Here is a 25,962-nt window from a genome sequence, read left to right as displayed (position 1 = left end):
TCCCCACCCTACCCACACTTACAAACATCAGTGCCTCGGGGTGCAGTCAGTTAAGCATCCGACTCTAGATTTCCACTCAGATCGTGATCTCAGAGTCGAGGGATCAAGTCCCACGTTGTCAGGCTCTGCACTCAGCATGGAGTCTGCTTGAGATTTTCTCTCCCTGTGCCTCTCCCACTTGTGCTCTCTTTCTGTCTCTGAAATAAATAAATCTTTAAAAAAAAAAAAATTAAGTGTCTCTCCAGAAACTACACAAGGGAGGGAGGCTCTACATTCACAAGTAAAGAAACTTCAAAAGGCTAAGTATATGGATTTGAAAAGAGACTCAAGTATACACTTTGAAACAAAGAGTGATAGTGAACAAGGTTGGATAAATATGAACAAAGATTAGGAATCTGGCAATACATTTGAAAAGAATCGTTTATCTCAGTATCGGTTCAAAAGAACAAAGGGGAGTCTGATATGGACTCGCTGTGAAAGGTTTGTTCATGCTGCTGTTCAACAAAGTAGAACACTAAGGATCTTGTTAGCTAGGTTTGTAATTTCATGATGCATAGGGAAGGGCTGATTGCAGCATTACCACCACAAGCTACAAAACGCTGAGCCCACACTCCCCACGTCCCTTACACAGCCCTATTTCCCACCCACCCCCACCTCCCCACCATTGACATATCACCTGCTAACTTACTGTGATTTACTTACTATGCTTATGGTTTGCTGTGCCCCTATCCCCATCTGAGTGGAAGTTCCGTGAAGAAGAAATGTGGGCTGTTCACTGCTCTATCCCCGTACCTACAGCAGAGCCTGGCACACAGCAAGACCTCTATATTGTTGAAAGAAGGAATGAATGTCCTTTCCCTCTCTTCACTCATAGAGATATGCAGATTTTCAGCAAGTTTCAGCCTGCAAGACGCCTGACCTCTTCTTTGACGCCCAGTGACCGCTATGCAGCTCACTGGGGACACAGTTCCAGGGCGGGGAGGGAATCAGGGCAATGGAGAAGAGACAGCTGGAGGCCTGGAGGGAAGCGACATTTCGGGTCATGTGGACTGGCTTTATGGGCAGGATGAATTAAGGCTTAAAGAAGAGTACCTTATACAGCCAGCTCACACACACACACACACACACACACACACACACACACCTGTGTACCCAACACAGCAAATGGACAACAATGATTTGCTTTTGAGCAAACCACCCCTTCTGGGCCAGCCAACCTGAAGCAGAGACTGGCATGTTTGCTCTTCGTTTGTATCCCTCCTACGGGTGTGACAGTGCCTAGACCAAAAATGTGTGTCTCGGGAGGATGAGTGGATGAAAGCCAGGTTTCTAAAGACCAGCACTCGTGTCCCACCTCACCCGACAGTACCAGCAGGCAATTCAGAGAATGGCACTTTATTTTAAGACTTGATTTTTTTGCCATGATTTTCTACCGATTCTTCCAAGATGGTGTCGTCTTCTTCAACAGTGACCAGGACCTTCTTGCCCACTAGACCAAAGATGTCTTCAGGAGGGTAGCCTTTGGGCTCACCCACCTTCACGGTGAGCATGTCCAATGTTAGAACAGTGCCTTCTGGAATCCTCACTTTGGCCACCACGGACTTGCCCAGCTGCGGATAAAATTAAGACTCAGTGCCGGCCTCATAGAAATTAACTGGCACGTGTTGTTTTATACCTAAGGTCCCTGACCAGTTTTCACAGGATACCCGGGGAGTAGTGACCCTCTTGAACCCTCGGGGCCTAGAAAAGTGTGGGGTGTGGGGTGTACTCAGAGGCTCAGAGGAGGGGCCTTTGGATAAACTACACAGGAAAGAGCTCAGGTTCTACAGCCAGAGCCAGGTCCAAATCCCCTTTAGGTGGGTACAAGCCATGGTGGAGTTTCTCTGCAAAATGGGAAATAACAGTGCCTTCAGCTTTGTCAGACAACTGTAAGGATTAGCAATAATAATGTCTGCAATCTACCCGGAATGCTCCCAATAAATAAAAATTATGATTACTTTTATCATCCAGTTCAATATCTCACTTTGAACATGGGAAACAGGTCCACAGAGGGCAGATAACTTGGCCCAAGTTGCAAGGAATGGGGATCCTGAGTTCTGGCCCAATGCTCTTAGAGGACACAAAACTTAGGGCCACCCTGCTCAATAAAATAAGGATATGGGGGGGGGTCACAAGCCTGAGTATGCTGCTACTCAGAGGACAGGAAAGGGGACCATCTACAAAGGGGCAGACAGGCAGGTGAGGGGAATAAAGGGTACCGGAAGCTCATGACCAGACTTTCTAGGTCTTGTCCATAAATGCTGATGAACAAATCACTGTATCACTCGATATCCTCCGTGTAAGGGCCAAAGAATCAATTCTAAAGCTGCGTGCCAGGACAAAAGGTCAGCAGCGGATGTCATCAGATGACGCATCATCCTGCTGTATAACACTGTTTGCCCAGGGAGCTGAGAGACTCAAAACCAAATTAAGGGCTCAATTCTCCTTCTGCCCTTCTGGTGCAGTTCTCTCCCCTTCTCCTTTGCCAGGCAGTTTGTTGCCTTTTACTATTATTTTCATTTCCTGGTACATAGGCACCTTTAATTTGAGGGAAGCAATCAAGACCTACCAGAATAAAAGATGACCACATTCCTCATACATGCCTGCTGTTTGGTCTTTGCCTCCACCCAGACGGCCACAGCAGAATAGGAGTGCCTGCACTGTCGGCAGCCCCAGGACGCCTGGCTCTGTGACCAGAGGCCAAGAGGTTTAGGCCACGGTCTCCAAGAAGCCTAGATGGTCAGCAAGCCAGGCAGTATTCCTTGGCCCCACCATCCCATCTGTCTGATGGTCAGTGCTGTACAGCCACACTGCTCCCCGGGGAAGATCCGTATCATCCTCCATCAGTGACAAGCCACCGCCCCGCCTATCCAGGGCCACCTCTGCTTACGGATGCCTCCTTCTCCTGCTGGCCTCATGGAACCCTTCTGCCCAATTGTCTCTCAAGGCTCACCTACTCCAAAGGAGTAGGACTTCACCACCCAAGTGTCTCACAAGGCAACCCTGCCCCCCTGACAGCTCCTAGAGTCTAGAGCCTCAAAGGCTTCAGAGGCTTGGAGGAAAACTGCAACACGATTCTAGGAGACTGCTGAAACTACTGATGCTCCCTTAAGTGACATGCTCCTCCTGCTGCTAATATGACCCCAGACTCTGTGGGTCAGCCTGGGCTCAGGCAAGATGAATACCAACTCTCCTGGCAAGTATGGTCACTCCCAAGACAGTGGAGCCCAGCAGGGTTGTGGAGAACCCACCTTCTCGTTGCAGGCCATCTCACAAGGCAGCAACTGCTTGGTCGGGGAGCCCATGGCCCTTTCCACGAGGCGCACGGACCGCACCAGCTCAGCCAGCTCTCCGGGCTCCAGCGAGGCTGAGTGATCACTCCCCTTCCACGTCTTGTCCAAAGTTATGTGACGCTCCAGCACCTTGGCACCCAGAGCCACTGCGGCCACAGATATCGCTATGCCTGTTTCATGCCCAGAATACCCTATGGGAATGTCAGGAAAGAGCTTCTGATATTCCTTCAAAAAAAAAAAAAAGGGGGGGGGGCGGTTAAATATTGTAGCATTTTATGCACACAGTGAAGAGTCAGGCAGATCTAGGCTGGAGTCCCAGTTTAGCCACTTACTATTTGTGCAACTACAGGCAAGACACTGAAGCTCTCTGAGCTTCTAACTCCTGACATGATATTGGTACCTGTCCAGGGCTGCTCCAAATGCGTGAAAAGCACTCAGCACACTGGAATGCTCCAAAAATAATGGCTACTCTCAGCAAGAATGCACTCTAAGAATGCTTCACACGGCACAAACCACCTGGAGTAACAAGAGAACTATAACTAAATACCTAAACTCAGTCAAAAAACATCTGCCACATTTAATTAGCCTGAGCTGCTGAAAGCAAGTGTGCTGTATGCACAAATATCGTCATCAATAATATATACAGCCCAATCTCGAAACAATCCTTTGGTGGAAATGCTAAATAATTAACTAATTTGTGATCTATAATTCACTGAATGCAACAGCAGACATTCGTCAAGCGAGTCCTGTCATTGAGGCAGACCAGAAAGCTTAAGTGTAGTAGAAAGACCCAGATGGGTTTTTTTTTTTTTAAGATTTTATTTATTAATTAATGAGAGAGAGAGAGAGAGAGCGACAGAGACACAGGCAGATGGAGAAGCAGGCTTTATGCAGGGAGCCTGACATGGGACTCGATCCTGGGACTCCAGGATCATACCCCGGGCTGAAGGCGGCGCTAAACTGCTGAGCCACTCAAGCTGTCCGATGGGGTTTAATATAAGATTAGGACAGCTGAGTGGCAAAGGCCCCAAAAACCAGATTAGAGGGCATATAATGGACAAGGGAATAGAGGCTGCAGGGTCAAACGGCTGGAATATGAGTGAGCTGGGCCCAAGATGCGGGGGTTGGGTAGGCGACCAACCCTCACTGTCCTCCAGTATCAGGAGAGGATATTACGGCACCCTGGATAAAAATGGAAGGGTAAGGGGGGTTGTATCCACAGAGAAAGAAAACCAAGGAAAATAATCTGGAGTCACGTAAGGCAAATTGTTGATGATAGTAATCTCTGTGGGATGAGATTACAGAGAATGTTTATATATCTCAGAGCTATTTGAGTTTAAAAATCACATTTAAAATTTTTGAATGATATAATTTAGAGATGAGTGAGAAATGGAGAAAAATCTATCACCTGGGAGAGATAGAAATTTAGGTAAAAAGGTAGCAGTAGGGACGACTGAGTGGCTCAGTGGTTGAGCATCTGCCTTTGGCTCAGGACATGATCCTGGTCCAGGGATCGAGTCCTGCATGGGGCTCTCTGTGAGGAGCCTGCTTCTCTCTCTGCCTATATCTCTGCCTCTCTCTCTCTGTCTCTCATGAATAAATAAATAAAATCTTAAAAAAAAAAAAAAAAAGGTAGCAGTGTCAGTTTTCAAAAAGGCTCATTTTTTTTAAATATGAAGAATGTATAGCAACATATCTAAAAGCTTACACTATCGTGGAAAAAAAAACCCAAGAATGTCAAAATACTGTACTACCAAAAGGAAAATATAAAAGGAAACTTGTTAATTGCAATACTGGGATTATGTGTCTGTGTCTATTTAGAATTCCACTATATAACTATAGTGGTTTTGTATGATAATTACATATACATGTTTCTAATTAAGTTAAGCTTCAGGTGCTACAAGGAGAGAGGGGTGGAGGTGGCCTGAGACAACAAGAGACAAAAGATTCTAGATCCAGCTTTGCCACCAAGGTGCTGTGAGATCTCACGCAGGTAAGTCATTTTCCCTCTGGGACTGGATTTCGCCATCTGTAAAATGACTGAGGTGGAGTAGACAAAACCCTGGGAGAGAGAAAGCTCCCTCAAGACCGTTACTGTGACCAGTTTGAGCCTCACCGAGGCTCAGAATTACAGGCAGAAAATAACAGAGCCAGCAAATAGCACAGATCAGGAAAAGCCAGAAGTTTCAAGAAGGTCTCCTACAACTCAGTATGACGAAAGCCCAACAGATGTTTGTACACCAGTGTTCCTACCAGCATTCTTCACAATAGCCAAAAGGTGGAAACATCCTAAAAGTCCATCAATGGAGGGATGGATAAACAACATGTGCTATATACACACAATGGAGTATTATTCAGCCTTAACAAGGAATGAAATGCTGGCATGTGCTACAACACGGAGAAGCCTTGCACACAGTGTGTAAGTGAGAGAAGACAGATACCAAGGACACATAGTGTATGATTCCACTCAGAGGTCTCTAGGGTAGTCAAATTCCTAGAGACAGAAGCAGAATGGTGCCTGTCAGGGGCTGTGGGAGAAGGAAATGGGGAGTCAGTGTTTAATGGCCATAGAGTATCAGTTTGGGAAGATGGAAAGGTTCCAGAGATGAATGGTGGTGGTTTAATGTGAATGTTCCTAATACCACTGAACTACACATCTAAATGGTTAAAATGGTAAATCTTATATTTTATCACATACACACAAAAAAAAACCCAACATACTAAGAAAGGATATAATTAAGGAATTCACAGAGGAGGGACCCCTGATGATCAATACATATAGCATAAAAAATGTATATATAGACAATTATGAGAGCTCGCACCTTGAATTTCAGAGTGGGAAAAATTGAGATTGGTTTTAAGAACATTTAATTTATAATCACCCTCTTTAGAATGTACCTGCTTCCTTAACTGCACAGTTGGTTCTAATTTGATTCTCTAACAGCAAGATTGCCAATGGATGTTCAAATGACATGAAGCATGTCAAGACAGGTGAGAATTTTGGCTATAAGAAAGGCCCCATCTTTCCCACAGTAAATGGCCCAAGAGATGCCATTTGGCTATGGCCTCATCAGACCACGGCCTGCTCACCGTGATGACGCGCAGGTTGACGTCCTCAGGGAGGAGCGGGTATGCACTGGTGCACTGGAGGAAGCAGAAGTTGGGGTTGAGAGGCTTCACAATCTGATAGACTTGCTTCATGGTGTCCATCGACTGCATTCCGCTGGAGATCACCATTGGGCGGCCTGAGTGACCCAACACCAACACCGTCATCACTTTCCCTTTCTGGGTTCTGACTCTCCCTCACGCATACCCCAGCTGCTGGTCTCATCATTCATATGAACTCCAAAGACAGCTCGCAAACACTGTGCCAGCCACTGGCGGGGGGAGAGGGGAGCGTGGTGGACTCCTGCCCTCGCCGCTGAGGAAATGTAGACTCCCCTCGCCCCCAATATTATTGTCTAGCAAAGCGAACTGAATTCAGGGGGCAGAGGAACTCCACACCCCTCAGAGAAACATGAGCACCTCAGTGGATTAAGAGGCTGCACAGCAGGGTAAGGCGAGCACTGCCCCCCCAACTCAACGGCATGAGTACGTGTGAGGCCCAGAGCTGCCATCTCCCCGCTGTGTGGTCCCCACATGCCTCACCTGCGAAATAAGTATAAAGCATCATATTCCTCAGCCATTAGAAATGACAAATACCCACCATTTGCTTCAACGTGGATGGGACTGGAGGGTATTATGCTGAGTGAAATGAGTCAATCGGAGAAGGACAAACATTATATGTTCTCATTCATTTGAGGAAATATAAATAATAGTGAAAGGGAATAGAAGGGAAGGGAGAAGAAATGGGTAGGAAATATCAGAAAGGGAGACAGAACATAACGACTCCTAACTCTGGGAAACGAACTAGGGGTGGTGGAAGGGGAGGAGGGCAGGGGGTGGGGGTGAATGGGTGACGGGCACTGAGGGGGGCATTTGACGGGATGAGCACTGGGTGTTATTCTGTATGTTGGCAAATTGAACACCAATAAAAAATAAATTTATTACTAAAAAAAAAGTACAAAGCATCATAATCATATAACCTGCTTCAGTCCCAGGGTTGTTATGAGGATCAAATGAGACGATTCATGTTGCAAAACCCCTTTACAGACCATAACGTGCAGAGGTTAGATGTTATGATAGACATACAGACTATTTCTCAAAGTCTGAACTTCCTCTAAGAAATTCCGTATACACTGCCATATCCTCAATTTCATATAAATAAAAATAAAATAATTTTTCATTTTTAAAGTTCTTATAAAAATGGGCTTATCCTTAACTTCTTTCCTTTCAAGACAGCACACAGAAAAGTAGGAGTATATGTTAATTGAATAGAGGTTTCTAATGCCTTCAAGGAGACTCCTTTAGTGGGCTCTACTACAGGAGCAAAAATGAAAAGATTTGGAACCTCCTCATTTTAGGGCAAAAGTTAAACACTTACCTTTTTTGGCTGTCTTTTCCAGATAAGGAAAATTATTAGTGTCCCCAGATCCAACTTTGAAAAACGGAACATTCAGCTCATGCAGAAACTCAACTGCCATCTATAAAAATCAAAGAAGGAGCTCTTTTTCACCACTGTTCAAAATCACTGTCCTCAAGTCAGGCGAGGAGCCACAGACAAACAGAAAATCCCTCCTCTTGCCCAGCAAGAGGGCCTCTCACAACAACCTGAAAGCAAAGGTGTGTTATCAGTCATTTCATTCAAATTCCAACGTTCATTCATAGCCACCCATCTGTTTGTCCAACAAACACTGCATGCTGGCCTGTACTGGCCATGAACTCTGCAAAAGAATCGGACCCCAGGCCAGACCCTTCCTTTTTCAGGTGCCCAGGGTCCAAACGCAAAAGGGTTATGACCTAATCTTGATCCAGAAATCCAGGTGGTGAGAAAGTGAATGTCCCTCAAAGGCCTTACCCTTTATCTAAAACCAAACAGCCAGGAAGAGAGGCCCTTTCAAACCTTGCCCCAAGTGGAAAAAATGGAGCATTTTATGGCTCAGCCCTGACACGGTGATCCACAGGTGGCAGGGCCCATCAAATCCAAACCCTCTCAGCCCCTAAACCAACACTGCCCACAGGAAAAACAAACTTCCATCACTTTTTTTTTTGGACACATCACTGCTTAAGGTTATCTGTCGAGGGCCCTTCACCATCCTTCGCCCCCACCAGGATTCGTTAATAAGACTCAGGATCAGGAAATTGGCAAATGTCAACAAATGCTAACAGAATCAGCAGGTTGCAAGTTTTAAGAGTAAAATCTCAGCTTGTTATCAAATTATAAAACTCCCCCAAACTACCTCTTATTACTATTTTTAAAAATTGGAGTTGGAAATCAGAAGTGGGGAGAATCAAGGTCTCAGAATGTTTCCAAATATCTAAGTTTGATCTGTTGTAAAATGCTGCCTGGGTTTCAGAAGTAGGTTTGGGGGATGCCTGGGTAGCTCAGTGGTTGAGCATCTGCCTTCAGCTCAGGTCATGATCCCAGGGTCCCGGAATCAAGTCCTGCATCGGACTCCCCTGAGGGAGCCTGCTTCTCCTACTGCCTATGTCTTTACCTCTCTCTGTGTCTCTCATGAATAAATAAATAAAATCTTAAAAAAAAAAATAAGTAGGTTTGGAAGGCCTGATTGGCTGGGTCACTGCTTCTCACACTTTAATAAATGTACCTCAATCTCCTGGGGATCTTGCTCAAATGAAATGCAAATTCTGATTCTGCTGGGTTAAGGAGGGACCCGTGGGTCTGTGTTTCTATTAAGTTCCTGGTAATATAGCCACTGCTGTTCTGTGAATCCTATTTTTTAAGGCATTAGGCCATCATGCCTGAAAACCCAGAGGGCACAGGGGTGGCTAGGAACAGTGTGAGAAGGTCATTCTGCCAGCAGGCTCTTCAAATCAACCCACCGTTGCCTCAGCTTCCTTCCATCCTGCCTGCAGGTGATAAGCTCCTTCAATCATTGGCCACACGCAGAGACTAACTTTCCTCGTGTGTAAATCCCCTAATATCATGAAGGTGAGAGCTGCCGGGGAGCCAGACTCAGTGGGTAACCAGCCAGTGAACAGTTCACAGGCAGTTCACAATGCCCTGGGTCCAAGAGACACGGTGCAGCGTGGCCTGAGTGCCCCCTACACCCAAGCCTGCTAAGCTAGCTTCGCTGCGGTTCCTGCCGTCTGCCCTCTGCTGGCTTTCCCCCTCGCCTCTCTTGTCCCCTCCGTGTTGTTCTCTCTCACCCTTCCTGTTTATGTGTGTCTCACCAGCTCTATGATGGAAGTGAAAAACACTCCTTCTAATGGGTTTACTGAACAAAGTCGACCTCTCCTACTTTTCTCTATCTGGCAGATGGAGAGAGTGTTTTCTACTGTAAAAGGGAAACCCTATGCTAAGTTTCCTTCTCTCACAACGTCAACTCTGGAAAACTGTGTGGAGATTCCTCAAGAAGTTAAAAATAGAGCTACCCCACGACCCAGCAATTGCACTACTGGGTATTTACCCCAAAGATACAGATGTAGTGAAGTGCCGGGACACCTGCACCCCAATGTTCACAGCAGCAATGTCCACAATAGCAAACTGTGGAAGGAGCCACGATGCCCTTCGACAGATGAATGGATAATGAAGATGGGGTCTATATATGCAAGAGAATATTACCCAGCCATCAGAAAGGACAAATACCATTTGCTTCAATGTGGATGGACCTGGAGGGTATTATGCTGAGTGAATAAATCAATAGGAGAAGGACAATCATCATATGGTTTCATTTATAAGGGGAATATGAGAAATAGTGAAAGGGACTATAAGGGAAAGGAGGGGAACTGAGTGGGAAAAATGAGAGAGGGAGATAAACCATGAGAGACTCCTAATTCTGGGAAACGAACACGGGGTAGTGGAAGGGGAGGTGGGCGGGGGGATGGGGTGACTGGGTCATGGGCACTGAGGGGGGCACTTGATGGGATGAGCACTGGGTGTTATACTATATGTTGGCAAATTGAACTTCAGTAAAAACAAATTAAAAAAAAAAAAAACAAAAACAGTGTTCAACTTCTGCGAGAAGGGCTTATCAGATGACAAATCCCCAAGGGCACAAAGAGGAGAGGCACAGGGTGAGCAGGAGCACGGAGGGGCCAAACGCAGGAGAAACACTCCACAGAAGCTCACCTGGGAGGGCTGGAAAATGGGCTGTGGCAGTCCTCCTGGAGACGCAGCCCCACCTAGTGGCGTTCCGAACACTCCACTTTGGAGTAACCTGCACAGGGTGGCAACTGCAGAGATGGTGCAGACAGACCCCAGACGGTACAGCCGTACAGCCGTGCCCAGGGCCCCTTAGGTGCAGTCAGCGCCACTGCCCCCCCACCTCGTTCTCCACAGGCTCTCGGGCTTCCCCTAGGCCTGCTCACCCCGCTGTCCAACCCTTTTCCACGTCAGGGTACCGTGCAGCCAGGCAGCCTCACAATTCTCCCTCCCTCCCACCCCAGCACGAAGGCTTTCTCCATCTGTCTAAAAGAAGCCCTACCGACAGGGCCTTCCCTGCGCATCCACGGGCTGACAGGTGCAGGAAAGGGGCCCACCAGCAACCTGGTTTCAGTGAAATGCTGCACTGCTCCCTCTTAGATGGTCCCCAATAAAGACACTCGTCTAGCTTTTTTTAATCCCAGTGTTTCCCAAACTTATTCAACTCAGAATCCTTGTATATTAGAGGGGAGCGGGGGAGACAGGCTTTATTACTAATAATTAATTGGTAGTACTTAATTATCAATAAATGAGACTCGACAATGTGTCGCCACAGAACTCCCTTTCCATGTCATGACCCACTGATCTGAGGGGTGACAAAAGCAAGAAGAGGAACTGGGATTTTTCTAGAGCCCCTTCCCCATCCTCAGACTGTTGAGGTCCTGTGGAAAATGGAAAGAGGGCATCCCACAGGGCAGCTCTGATAGGACAGGGCACTGGTGTGCGAGGGCAGCATGTCTTTCAGGGGCCCCCCCGACGGTCATGGCCTTCATTTGCTTTCTCCATAGAACTCTCCATTTAGTCCTAAGGAACTCTGCTCATTTCAGCCCTGTTCCATGCACCTCTCTGCAGCATTGACCAGGTGCCCTGGTAGTTCTCTCAGTCTTGATACAATTCCACCACACTGTAACCTTTCCTCAGCATACGAAGAACACCCTGGGACAGCACACAGAGTGGAGAGAGGAGGCACTCGATAAATGGCTACCTTCCACAAGGAAGTCAGGGTGGTAAATACTCGGAGCCACCTGCCAGGTAAACACAGAACAAGGGACCAACCCACTTCCAACAGCCAGGCAGACAGGACATGCTGGTTCAGGAAAGGGACCTGGCCAGCAAATTAACTCTTAGAAAGACTCTTAAGAATGCATTTCCCCTCACTGCCTCTGCCCAGGTCAGCCAGGAAGATACTTGGGAACAAATGGCAATCCTAGGACAGAGAAGCCTCCCTGTCCAGACAATATGAGGCAAAACAGCTCCAAAGGGTCCTAAATAACAGAACAGCTATCATTCGGTGGATGCAGATTTTGTGCAGCCCTCACATCTGACCTCTCACCACAGCCATGTGGGGTGGGCATCTTTATTATCTTGGTTCCTTTTTAAGATTTTATTTTTTTATTCATGAGACACACAGAGAGAAAGGCAGAGACATAAGCAGAGGGAGAAGCAGGCTTCTGTGGGGAGCTCGATGTAGGACTTGATCCCAGGGCCCCAGGATCACGACCTGAACCAAAGGCAGACGCTCAACTGCTGAGCCACCCAGGTGCCCCTATTCTGTTTTTACAGATGGGACACTTGTGGCTCAAATAGGGTTTCAATGATGAGCCTGAACCCACAAAGAATCAGCACCAGAACCCGAACTCAGAGAGTGTGGCTGCAGAGCATGTGTCGCACATGCCAACAGAAGGGCTTCCTGGGGAGTGGAGGGAAAGGAACCAAAGGGTGAGGCCAAGAGGCAGACCCTGACCACCAACACCCAGGCTCTTCTCCTCTCCCAGCTGCTCCTGCTTCTACCTCAAGGCCACTTGGGGGTAAACGACCTACACAAGTGACTTTTCCAAAGCAAGCCTCACAGATGCACAGAGGTGCTCTCCCTCCTTCAGAGTCCACATCCGGGTGCCTGGCAACGTGGACCGAGGAGGAAAGCCCTCATCCCAGGTGCGAGTGGCCTTGGTGAGATCTTCTTTGGCTCTGCATCAGAGTGGGGAGAGCCTCTGGACGGCAGCCTGTTCACACACAAAAGGGAACTGAGGCCCAGAGAGGGCAGGGAGCCACCAAGCTGAGATAAACTTACAGCAGAGCCAAGGCAAGAAGGCCAATGTCCTGACACTCCGTCTGGTTGCCCTCCTTAACGGTAAGCTGACGTTTGCTCCAAGCTGGCTGTGTGCTACGCTGTGTGTCAACAATCATGGGTAATCCTCACAACAACCCTGCAAGATGGGTTCAGGTACTAACCCTGCTTTGCAGCTGAACAAACAGAAGCACAAAGAGGTTGAACCACTTCCACAGGGGTTCCCCACGGATGACAGCAGCAGCACCTTCAAACTCAAATCTTAAACAGGTGACCATACAGCCTGGGTATGCACCATTCGGCCTGGGGCCCCAAAGGTTTGGCTCTTTATGCTCTTACAAATGACTATGGACTCTACAGGGTTTTTGCTTATGTAGGTTCTATCTCCATCTACTCTTATTTATCGAATTAAAAGTAAAACTAAGGAATTTGGAGTGTTTTTAACTTTAAAGTTTTAATTTTGAGATAATTATAGCTTGACATGAAGCTGTAAGAAATAACACACAGAGAGCCTATGCACCCAGCACCCAGTTCCCTCTACTATGGTGACACCTTGCAAAACTAGAGCATAAAATCACAACTGGGTAAGGGATGTTGACAGAGTCTGCTGGTCTTATTCAGATGTCACCATTCTTACACGGATGCACTTGTGTGTGTGTGTGTGTATCCAATTCTATGCAGTTGTACCATACGCACAGAATCATGACTGACTACCAAGCTGACAATACAGAACTGTGCCATCACTCCAAGGCTTTTTTTCTTTTAAAGATTTTATTTACTTATTCATGAGAGACACAGAAAGAGAGAGGCAGAGACACAGGCAGACGGAGAAGCAGGCTCCATGCAGGAGGCCCGATGTGGGACTGGATCCCGCAACTCCAGGATCATGCCCTGAGCCAAAGGCAGACACTCAACCGCTGAGCCACTCAGATGTCCGCTCCAAGGCTTCTATAGCCACGTCCACTTGCCTCCCTTCCCTTCCCTAACCACTGACAACCATTCATCTGCTCTCTATCACTGTAATTTTATCATTTCAAGATTGCTATAGAAACTAAATGGTAGGGCAGCCCTGGTGGCACAGCGGTTTGGCGCCACCTGCAGCCCGGGGCGTGACCCTGGAGACCCGGGATCGAGTCCCACGTCAGGCTCCCTGCACGGAGCCTGCTTCTCCCTCTGCCTATGTCTCTGCCCCTCTCTCTCTCTCTCTCTCTCTCTGTGTCTCTATGAATAAATAAATAAATAAATCTTTAAAAAAAATAAGAAACTAAATGGTATAGTATGCAACCCTCCGAGACTGGATTTTTTACTCAACGCAATACCCTGGAGATCCATCCAAGCTGCAGCATGTATCAGCACTTCATTCCTTTTTATGGCTGGAACCATTCACCTGCCAGAGAACTATCTGGGTCGTTCTAGTTTGCGGGCTATTACAAATAAAGTTGTTACAGACATGCGTGTACAGGTTTTTCTGTGAACTCTAAGTTTTCATTTCTTTGGGGATAAATTACCAAATGACAGACACCTGGCGGGCTACATGATGAGCACATCTCTAGTTTGTGCTGCTGTTTTTTTTTAGGTATGTAATAAGTAGTTATTTTTTTATTGAGCTATAACTGACACATAACAATGGGTGTACACCATGATTTGATATGCATATACATTGCGAAATGATTACCCCAATAAGTTCAGGTAACATTGGTTTGGCACATAGGTGCCAAAATTTTTGTATGTGTCCAGTTTATAAGGAACTACCAGTATACTCTGAGTGAACTGTGATAGGATACCACATGCGAATTGTATTAAAATAAGGTTGTGTTCAGAAAAAGGAGAGCGCCGTATTATTTTGCCAAGTGATTATACCATTCTACATTCCCACCAGCAGTGTATGAACAATTCATTTGTTCTGTGTCCTTGCCACTAGTTGGTGTTATTGTTACTTTTTGTTTTAGCCAGACTGATAGCTCTGTGGAAATACTACATTGTAGTTTAAAACAGAATTTTTTTAAGACGTTATTTATTTATTTTAGAGAGAAGGCACTAGCTGGAGAGGCAGAGAGAGAGGGAGAGGGAATCTCAAGCAGACTCAGCACTGAGCATGGAGCCCAGGGCAGGGCTCAATCTCACAACCCTGAGAAACGACATGAACCAAAACCAAGTCAGACACTTAACTGACTGAACTGCCCAGGCACCCTTAAAACTGAGAAATTTTTTAACAGACAAGCACATAAGAAAAAACATGAATTGGAGGTCATCAAAATTAAAGATGTTTGTGCTTCCAAGGATACTGCCAAAATGTGAAAAGACAACCCAGAGAATGGGATTTCATGTATCTAAGGACTCATATCTAGAATATATAAAGACAAATAACCCAACTAAAAATTGGCAAAGGATCTGACATTCTTCTGAGGAAGGTATACAAATGGCCAAGAAGCACATGCAAAGACGCTAAACAGCAGGGAAATGAGAATCAAGACCACAATGAGATGCCATGTCACACTTGCTAGGATATCTAGAATCAGAAAGTCAGATGGCAACAAATGTTGGTGAGGCTGTGGAGAAACCGGAACGCTCCCACACTGCTGGGAGGATTGTAAACTGCTGCGGCCACTCTGGAAAACGGTCTGGCAATTGCCAAAAGTGAAACAGAGAGTTACCATATCTCTCCCAAGAGAATAAAAACACGTCTAAACAAAACCTGTACAAGAATGTTCATGGAAGCATTATTCCTAATGGCCAAAAAGCAGAAACAATCCAAATGTCCATCAACTGATACGTGGGTAAAAAAAAATGTAGCATATCCATAATGTTGCCTATTACTCAGCAATAACACAGAGAGAAGTGCTGCGGAGAAAGGCTCTGACACAAGCACAACACAGATGAACCTTGAACGCATTACTACGTGAAAGGGGCCAGTCACACAGAACCACATACTGTCTCACTCTGGTTATCCCAGCAGTCACAGGTGCATCTCACAGACAGAATGTTGAGAGAATCCAAAGGACTGTATGCATCATGATCGTGTTTCGATGAAGTTCAACAGCACACAACACTATCATGTTTAGAGACATATGCTTGTGAGGTAAACTTTTTGCAGAAAAGCAAATAAGTGACAGAAAAGCCCAAATTTACAGAGCCAGAAAGATAAGTGGTGGCCTAGGGCTGGGAGGACAGAGGGGATTGAGAAATAAATGACTAGGAATGGATACATGATAAAAATGCACTGAAGTCGACTGTGGTCATGGCCACCACAACTCTGAATATACTAAAAACAACTGAATTGTTAACTTTAACTGCTGAATCGTGTGGTCTGTGAGAAGAGTGTTACTAAAACACAAGAGCACACAGCACACCTTTCCTTAGCCAATGCTGGGAGAATGATGCCACGCAGCCTCTAGAAAACTCCACTATACACTTGGGAGAGAATGCCAGTAAAAAAAAAAAAAAAGGCAAATCACCTCGGAGTATCACTATGAAACCAGTTTGGACCTGGTGGACCTTTTGAAAGGTCTTCTGATTCCCCCAGGGGTTCCCGGACCCCACTTTGAGAACCACCGCCACACTCCTCCCAGTACTCTCATTTGTTATTGTTGCTTTCTGGTGTCACTGCAAGGGAACTCCCATGTGACTTTCTTCTACTTCCCCTTTCTTTCGTCAGGTTTTAGAAAAACTGTCCTAGGGAAACAACTACGTGGTAGAGGACAGGGGAATGACTACACCACCGAGGCTAATTATTTTTATTATTTTATTTTTTAAAGATTTATTTATTGGGGTGCCTGGGTGTCTCTGCTGGTTAAGCCTTCAGCTCAAGTCATGATCCCAGGGTCCTGGGATCGAGCCTCACATCGGGTTCCCTGCTCACTAGGGAGCCTGCTTCTCCCTCTCCTCCTGTCCCTCTCTTCCACTTGCCCTCTCTCTCACTCACTCTGTTTTCTCTCTTATTTATTTGAGAGAGAGTGTGCACAAGTGCATGCGCCTACAAGCTAGGGAGGGGCAGAAGGAGAGGGAGAGAATCTTTTTTTTTTTTTTTAATTTTTATTTACTTATGATAGGCACACAGTGAGAGAAAGAGAGGCAGAGACACAGGCAGAGGGAGAAGCAGGCTCCATGCACCAGGAGCCCGACGTGGGACTCGATCCTGGGTCTCCAGGATCGCGCCCTGGGCCAAAGGCAGGCGCTAAACCGCTGCGCCACCCAGGGATCCCAGAGGGAGAGAATCTTAAGCAGACTCCCCAGTGAGTGTGGAGCCCTACATGGGGCTCAATCTCAGTACCCTGAGATCATGACCTGAGCCAAAATCAAGAGTCAGATGCCGAACTGACTGAGCTACCCAGGCGTCCCAAGACTAATTATTTTTAACAGGTTCAGGACTTAGTCCTCCAAATGAGAGTGTTTCTCAAAGTCCTTACTCTGGGAAAGACTGTAGGCTTATTCCAAAGGCAACACTAGGGATGATCCAGAATATTGCCATAAGCTTTGGAAATTCTCCCTAGAGCTTTGCAGGCCCTGTCTCATTACTGACTTGTTACTACGTCAATCAGACCAAAAGTTTCACGTTTGGGCACAAGAAGGATCAGTAGTTTCCTGAACCCAAACCTGCCCTCTGAGGATGAGGGCTTGGCTGTCTCTGAGTGCCTGAGTTCCAGAGGACTGCCAAAGAGCAATCCCAAGATGCTGTGAACTCATAGCACATGAAGTAACCAAGCACATCACCAAAACAAATGTCACTTTCTAGGTGTGACTTTCCTTTCACCAGGCACTGACTTAGCGTGTACTGGCATGTACTAAGATCAGGATGGACTAAATGCCAGGATCCAGGTTCACAGTGAACACACAGTGCCCAGCCTTGAGACGTGTGCTTTACGTATATGGTCTCACCTGCTCCAGAAGACAAGCCTGCATGTTAGGTATTTTAATAATGCCTTGCCCTTTACCTATGAGGAAACAGACCCAGAGGTTAGTGACTACTGACACCTTCCCTGTGAAATGGGGATAACTGTCCTATTTGAAGAGGTTGTTAAGAGGAGCAAATGAGTTGATATGTTTAAAATACTCAGCATAAAACTTGGTACCTCATAAATACTCAAGAAATATTAATTAATGGTAGGGCCAAAAACAACACCTAAGTCTTTCAGATCCTAAAGCACATGTTCTTTCCTGTTTAAGCTTTTGTGATTAACAGATCCTTTAAGGATCTGATAAAAACCACTAACCCTCTCTTTGGTTTGGCTCACTCATTTATTCCTTCAACAAATACCTCCCAATCACCTACTGCATGCCAGGAACTAGGGATGCTGCGGGGCTAGCAGTCTGGTAGGGAGATGGTATAGTTCACACCCAATCAGACAAGTACCGAGCATCAGGAGAACACAAGAGGAGGCACCTGAACCAAGCAGGGGAATATGAAGAATTTCCCAAGGATATGCTACTTGAGCTGGGATCAGGAAAAAGCCCCGGAACTCCTCAAGGAACACTTTCCTTAAAAAAATCCATCTCCTGGTCCCCAGAGCAGCTCTCGGGCGCAGAGACTCTCCAGCCACTGACATCAAGGTGGTGAAGAACAGGGGGGAAGCCCAAAGGCCCTGCTGAGCTCCTTGAAGCCACACACACATCTGGCCTGATGCCCAGGCAGAGTTGAAGGATTGAAGAAAGCACACAGCACCAGGCATCAGATCTGCCTTCGAGACCCTTCTCCTAGCTATATGACTTTGTACAACCTTCCTGGCCCCTCTGAGCCTCTATTTCTTCAGCTGCCGAGTGGTGCAGAGTAAGGATAAGACATTTACTGTAAGTGAACATGCTTTGTAAGCCAGAACATATCATTCAAAAGTAGGAAATTATGATCATCAAGTGTACAACTGGATCCAAAGAATGTCATGCTTACGAAAGCTGCAAATTAAGGGATGAATCTATGCTAGAGAACGGAGGCCTGGACTTGTCTCCCAAACATGCCTAGGTTCTCTGCCTCCCTACCCCATTAAAACTACAACAGCCTAGGCTAGACTTATGTTTCTTTTCAACTCAATTTACAGACATATTTTGGGATTGGAACAGTGACACAAACGGTCAGGGAGGCCTACAAAAATGAACCGGAATTGCTTCAAATAGTCTAATCGAATACAAGCATTCCAATTGTTTCAAGAGCCATAATAACGCTTGTAGGTTTTATCTAATCATCTATTTCTGCAAAGCTATCCTATGGAAAGAACATAAAATACAGAAAAATTATGTTCATCTCAGTATTATTAATAAGCACAGAAAACTGAGAGTAACTTGCATGTCCAAAACTAGAGAAATGGTTAGGTATGTTATAAATCCTTTAAAAAAGTATTACATTGCTGGGGCTCCCAGGTAGTGCAGTCGGTAAGCATCTGACTTTTGGGTTTCGGTTCTGGTCGCAATCTTGGGTAGTGAGATTAAGCCCCACATCAGGCTCTGTGCTCAACATGGAGTCTGCTTAAGTTTCTCTCTCCCTTTACCCCCGCCCCAACTGTGCATCCACCCCCCCGCCCCGGCCCGCCGCAATAAATAAATAAATAAATAAATAAATAAATAAATAATTTTTAAAAAGAAATATTACATTGCTATCAAAAGCTTTAAGCATGGGGTACCTGGGTGGCTCAGTCAGTTGGGCGACAGACTCTTGGTTTCAGCTTAGGTCATGATCTCAGGGTCGTGAGATGGAGCCCCACAATGGGCTCTGCACTGAGCTGAGGGTGAAGCCTGCTTTGGATTCTCTCTCTCCTCACCCTCTGCCCCGCCGCTCACTCAAGCCCATGTGCTCACATGTGTGTGCTCTCTCAAAAGATAGTAATAAAAGTTAAAAAAAAATAACTTTAAGCACAAGACGTGGGGACTGAGATGTCAATTATATCTCAATAAAGCTGGAAAAAAAGCCCAGATATGGATAAAAGCTTGTGGTATAATGTTAAATGGGAAAAGCACACACACAACTAAATATTCCCAAATGTTGCAACCAGGCAATAAAACATGCACATAAAAAACTTCAGGAGGAAATCTGTAAAAAGAGCCACCAGACAGGGAGCATGGGTCAGTTTTTCCTGTTTCTAAACTTCCTATGATATTTATTATTTTTACAATTAAAATTTTGACATTTGAAAAAGAGTTCATGAGGGAATCTCAAAGAGTCAGGTCACAGAGCAGATGGGACCCTCTTGGGTCCCTGGCACTGGCAGGAACCCTCCCCGGATGTCAGCATGACCATTCTGTGAGCCACTCAGGACAACTACTGATGCCCCCCACCCACCCAAATCTGCCACGGCCACTCAGCAGGGGCAGATCCCTATCAGAAGGGAAGTTTCCTGATTCTTAGTCCAGGCCACTTTCTGCTGGGAGAAAACTGGTCTGGTTGGGGTCTCCCACAAGCTTAGGGGACTCAGGGATGTTAGTGTGGCTGCCCCCCTCCTCCCAAAAACAACTTGTAAGGAAACTTCTGGTACTCCTCCCACCAAATCTCACCGGGCCTCTGCTCCCCATGGCCTCCCATTTAGTTAGGCACTGATGCAGTTAATGTGACACGGAACTCTAGGTCCACAAAGCACAAGAAAAGTCTCAAGTGAGCAAATGCTGGAGCTGACTCTGGGCCAAAAGCCACCAGGCACCTGTAGCAAATGACAGCAGCCCTATGAGGACTCACCTCATCCATGCCCGAGGCCGTGAAGAAGATGCCAACCTCCTGAGCGTATCTCTGCAGCTCCCTGTACTGCTCGTGGCTGAACTCCAGGTGGCGCTTGTGCTCCCCGTACGTCTTGCCCCAGGAATGCTTGGACGTATAGGGCCTCTCCAAGGCTTTCCGATTAAACTTGTACTCCAGCTCGCTCTTCTGGAACTTGGCACAATCGGCCCCACACTCCTGCAACAAACATACAACACACCTGTCGTGGATTCTCAGAGAAAAGGTAAATGTAGGAGTAAATGCTCTGACATCTGTATCTTTAAAAATAAGGCCAACTAATGACAGGCAAAGAGGAACAGGAGAAGCAAGAAAGTCTCAAAGGAAGAAAAGGCTGGGGATGGGGCTCTCCCCTATTTTCCCCCCTTAAAATGCAAAAGGAACCAAAAAATGGGCACTTTTTTCCCCACTCTGTTTTATATTAAAAATAATTAAACAGTTAAGGAAGATTTTAAGTTGGATAACTCAGCAGAGGACAGCAAATCGAGCACTGGGCCAGAGTTGAGAGGCAGTCAGGACCTGACCCTCACTCTTGGATAAGTCACTCCCGCTCTCAGGACTCAGCATCTCCATCTCCATACACAGCTGCCCTGGGCTAGCTCCAGGACCTGCAGCTGTTCTGAGGAGCCCCTCACGGGGCAGGAAACAACTCTGCTTTTGCTGTTTTGCACTTGTGCTTTTCTGCATGGCATCTTGTTTGAACAAGAGGTTCTGGGACAAAAAGTAAACAAACAAGACTTAGAAAAGCCTAGGCCTTATTGAACAGAAGCTATAACATAAAAGCTTGTTCAAGTATAAAATCTATAATTCTATTGCCAATCAACCCCCAATCTCTCAAAACTGCTTTTTAAAAAAGATTTTAAAAAAATAAATAAATAAAAAATGAAAAAGATTTTATTTATTTATTTGACAAAGAGCACAAGCAGGGCGAACAGTAGGAGAAGGAGAAGCAGGCTCCCCACTGAGCAAGGAGCCCGATGTGGGGGCTTGATTCCAGCACCCTGAGCCAAAGGCAGATGCTTAGGCAACTGAGCCACCTCAGTGTGCCCCTCAACCAGGTGCCCCTCAACTGCTTTTAAAAACCATTCAAGGAGGGGGGATCCCTGGGTGGCTCAGTGGTTTAGCACCTGCCCTTGGTCCAGGGCACGATCCTGGAGTCCCGGGATCGAGTCCCACGTCAGGCTCCCGCCATGGAGCCTGCTTCTCCCTCCTCCTGTGCCTCTGCTTCTCTCTGTGTCTCTCATGAATAAATAAATAAAATCTTTAAAAACAAAACAAAACAAAAACCATTCAATAGAAAGATTAAGGAAAATCCTCTAAAGTCTCTAGCTCACTGACATTTCTATAGACAGAGTTATTCACATTGCTAAAAACCTCACTTCCAGAAATATCTGTGCTAGCAGTGCTGTTCCCACTCCTGGAAAGACCACAAGATGGCATGGTCAGGAAGGTTCAAAAAACATGAGAAATGAAAGTGACCTTGGGCAACAGAGTTCTCATTGTCTAGAGGAAGATCCCCCATCCCAGAGAAACCTGAGCAAAGCCGCACAGTGAGTCTCTGGCAGAGCTGGACAGATCGCTTTGCTAAGGCTGCAGAACATGTGTCTCCTGGCCCATGACTGCCACCTGGAACCCAGCTACGCCAGGCCACCAGCAAACTAAGGGGGGAGAGGTTCACAGAGCATTGCTTCCCCCTGGCTTCTCAGCTCTAACTCAAGGAGTGAACTTACCTTCAAAAAGTGAAAGAGCGTCTTCTCTGGGCAAACCTTTCATTTACAGAAAGAAGATAGATGTGAAGTAGCAGAAACTATTAGAGACAAGAGGTCAGATAAAAATTCTACTACATTCCACATGACAGCAGTTGTCTGGGGAGAAGAGCAGGTTCTTTCTTTTTCCTCCACTTCCTTCCTAAGACTCAGTGATTTCTTTCTTTTATTAAAAAAGATTTTATTTATTTTTATTTGAGAAAAAGCAAGAGACAGAGCAGGAGTAGAGGGGGCAGGCAGAAGGAGAAGCAGAAGTAGACACTCCTCCCCACCTCTACCCGGCTGAGCAGGGAACCTGATGAGATGCAGGGCCCTGGGATCATGACTTGAGCCAAAAACAGACACTCAACCAACTGAGCCACCAGGATCCCTCTTTTTATTTTTTATTTATTTTTCCTCTCTCTTTTTTTAAAATTATTTATTTTAGAGAGAACATTCACAAAAGGGGCAGAAAGAAAGGGACAGAGAATCCCAAGCAGACTCCCAGCTGAGCCTGGAGCCGACCCCAACTGGTGGCAGTGGGGAGGGGAGGGGCGTGGGCTGAAATCTAGAACCAAGGGCCAGTCACTTAATGGACTGTGCCAACCAAGCACCCCAAACTGAATTACTTATTAATCTATTTCATTCTATGGTAAACTCCAGGTTCAGAAAACACAATCACTGTCCCTGTTTTACTATAATGCTGATGGTTTCTTTGTTCAAGTTTTTATTGATTCTCTCCTGGCAAAAAGAAAACAACAACAACAACAACAAAAAAAACACCCACAAAAAAACAAGCAGCAAAACCCCAGGATCTAAGGTGTGATGGGCCAAGGTGTGATGATCACTTTGCAGCAATATTTGGAAGTTAAAAGTATATTCAATTAGTAAATCTCTAATTATGTTTACAGTTCATATATATTATATAATTATGATGGTATATTTTGTTGTAGGAAAATAAAAATAACTGAACTCAACTTTAAATATTGCAAATAGATTCATTTATTGTATGAGCAACTCTGGGTAATTAAACATGGGAATGTGACTATTTGGCAACAAAGACTAAAAAAAAAAAATCCTAAAATACAAGGATTTCAAGATATTCCACTACTTTAAGTTTAAAAACAAAAACACAGGGACGCCTGGGTGGCTCAGCGGTTGGGCACCTGCCTTCAGCTCAGGTCGTGATCCTGGGATCCAGGATAGAGTCCCACATCAGTCCCTGTGAGGAGCCTGTTTCTCCCTCTGCCTATGTCTCTGCCTCTCTCTCTTTCTCAGTCTGTGTCTCTCATGAATGGATAAATAAATCTTAAAAAAAAAAAAAAACACAGGACGCCTAGGTGGCTCAGCGGTTGAGCATCCGCCTTTGGCTAAGGTCGGGATCCCCGGGTCCTGGGATCCAGTCCCCAATCAGGTTTCCCTCAGGGAGCCTGCTTCTCCCTCTGCCTGTGTCTCTGCCTCTCTCTCTCTGTGAGTCTCTCATGAATAAATAAATAAAACCTTTAAAAAAACACACACATACATTATAAAATAAGTGAAACTGAAGCCTAGGGAGGAAAGAGCACCTGCCCAAAATTATTCAGCTAGTAAATAGTTATCTTCACACCAGTCCAGTGCTCTTTCCATTGTACCACAGCCTCAACCTCTGCATTTTCCTTCCCTCACCCCAGAACTAACCTCCACAATGAAAAGAGAAGGAAAAAAACTTTGTTTCTGTGGCTTCAATGTCTCTGGGGATTTTTACAATCTCAGAATTCAGAGTTCTCACCTCTGAATTTATAGGGAACATAAATTAAGAGCAGGAACTACCCCTCTAGAAAATAATGTTACCACACAAAGGCTTATGCTCTCCGGTTAGGAACAAACCTCTGCAGTCCAGTATTTTCTAGCTGTGTGCCCTTGGGCAAGTCACTTCTCAGAGGGTTTAAAATGAAACCAATAGGGGCACCTGGGTGGCTCAGTCGGTTAAGCATCTGCCTTCAGCTCAGGTCATGATCCTGGGGTCCTGGGATAGAGCCCCACATCAGGCTCCCCGCTGAGCAGAGACCCTGCTTCTCCCTCTAGCCCCTGCTTGTGCATGCACTCTCTTTCTCTCTCTAATAAATAAATAAAATCTTAAAAAAAATAAGGTGAAAACAATAGCATCTACCACATTGTATTATAATAATGAAATGAGATGGTGCATTTAAAGCATTTAGCCCAGTATCTGATAGAGTAAGCACTTAGCATTCAGTTGGCTTCCATAAAAGCAGAGTTAGTCCTGAACGAAGAGCAAGATAAATACCTAATCACAATTAACGACATTAGGTGAACACCTCTGACTGAAGGGAGGGGGGAAAAATATGGGAGTGAGCCATCCTTAAACCCAGAAATCACAGCACAGACCTCATGCTGGGGACTAAGGTCACAATAAAAACACGATAGTCCCCCATTCAAGGGTTTCACAGTTGAACAGAGAGAGCAAGGAACTTGGACAGTGACAATGCAATATGATGGGAGCAATGACAGGGGCCCAGCCTTGAGGGAAAGGGTTGGAAAAAAGCATCCAAGTAGACCTGGACAGAATGGAAATTTGCCGGGGTTCCTGGGTGCCTCAGGTTGGGCTTCTTTCTGCCTTCCGCTCAGGTCCTGATCCCAGGGTCCTGGGATCCAGGCCCGCATCAGGTTCCCTGTGGGGAGCCTGCTTCTCCTTCTGCCTCTCTGTCTCTCATGAATAAATAAATTCAAAAATAAAAAAAAAATTAAAAATCTAAAAAAAAAAAATTGCCAAGAGGGAGCAATGAATATTTATAAATCTATCGCTAATAGCTAACATTTATTGAGTCCTCTGTGCCAAATACTGTGCTAAGAGCCTTACATAAATCATCCCGTTAGATTCTTACAAACTCTATTAAGTACTATTATCAAGCCGATTTTCAAACGATGAAACGGAGGCTCACAGAGAGGTTAAGTAACTAGTCCGTGTTCACACGGCTGGTAAGTGGTGGCGTCTGAATTTGAATCCAGAGCCCGGACGGTTTCACCATTTCCTTTTCCAAACACAAGGAAAGGCAAGTGAGAGGAGATCACAGCAACTTCGGGAACTTCCGGAACTTGCTGGAAGTAATTCAAGGTCGCTGAAAGATGTCGGAGACGAAACAATGAGCAGGCAGGAAGGAACCAGGTCACTGAGGTCCTGAAGCCTACGGTGAGGGGTTCTGGCTCCACCCGCGGGCCGTGGGGAGCCACTGAGGCAGGGGTACGACCTCATCAAACCTGTGCTCTAGGAAGATCCTTCTGCCACCCGAAGGGGGCAAAGGACGGGTCAGGAGGCAACTGCAGGGATGCAGACAGGTGAGGAGGGTGGGGAGAGGTGAGCAGGACCGCAAAGATTTAAGAACGGACACGGCGAGCGGGACGCCAGGCCGCACGCGGGGTCCCGGGTCCCCGCCCCCGCCTGCTGTCTCCGGGCCCCGCCCCCGGCTCCAGGCCCCGCCCCCGCCCCGGCTCCGGGCCCCGCCCCCGCCTGCAGTCTCCGGCCCCGCCCCCGGCTCCAGGCCCCGCCCCCGCCTGCAGTCTCCGGCCCCGCCCCCGGCTCCAGGCCCCGCCCCCGCCCCCGGTCCCGGTTCCTGCCGGCGCCTTTTCCGCCCCGGGCTCTGCCCTCACCTTAGCCGTGCGGATCATGCGCTTGGCCACTTCCAGGTCGCCCTGGTGGTTCTGGCCGATCTCGGCAATGATGAAGCACGGGTGCTGCCCGCCCACCCAGCGCCCGGGACACAGCTCCAGCTCCAGCGGCATCGCGGCGGCTCGGCTCGCCTCGCGCTCCGGCGCCGCACCGCCCGCCTCGAGTCCGGTCCGCAGCCCAGCGGGGACCACACAGCGGC

The 25,962-nt window shown here is 46.6% G+C and overlaps 1 protein-coding gene across 1 annotated transcript; it reads right to left on the bottom strand.

Annotated features, from left to right (window-relative positions):
* Nucleotides 1–1,379: 1,379 nt before the first annotated feature.
* On the bottom strand, nucleotides 1,380–25,962 carry NANS (N-acetylneuraminate synthase). The gene is made up of 6 exons (XM_077912661.1): nucleotides 25,745–25,962; nucleotides 20,319–20,534; nucleotides 7,816–7,915; nucleotides 6,423–6,577; nucleotides 3,291–3,557; nucleotides 1,380–1,610 (listed from the first exon to the last, which is right to left on the bottom strand). The coding sequence occupies exons 1-6, from the start codon at nucleotides 25,874–25,876 to the stop codon at nucleotides 1,401–1,403; spliced, it is 1,080 nt and encodes a 359-aa protein (XP_077768787.1). The 5' UTR covers nucleotides 25,877–25,962; the 3' UTR covers nucleotides 1,380–1,400.

Source organism: Canis aureus, chromosome 10 (genome assembly GCF_053574225.1).
Source record: "Canis aureus isolate CA01 chromosome 10, VMU_Caureus_v.1.0, whole genome shotgun sequence".
In the NCBI taxonomy this organism is placed as follows: domain Eukaryota; kingdom Metazoa; phylum Chordata; class Mammalia; order Carnivora; family Canidae; genus Canis; species Canis aureus.
This window is presented reverse-complemented; position numbering and strand designations above follow the sequence as displayed.

Coding starts and splice junctions, on each gene's coding strand:
- NANS (XM_077912661.1), bottom strand. CDS start 25,876: ATGCCGCTGGAGCTGGAGCTGTGTCCCGGGCGCTGGGTGGGCGGGCAG. Junction 20,535..25,744: donor GCATGATCCGCACGGCTAAG/GTGAGGGCAGAG, acceptor TGTTTGTTGCAG/GAGTGTGGGGCCGATTGTGC. Junction 1,611..3,290: donor AGATGGCCTGCAACGAGAAG/GTGGGTTCTCCA, acceptor TTTTATCCGCAG/CTGGGCAAGTCCGTGGTGGC.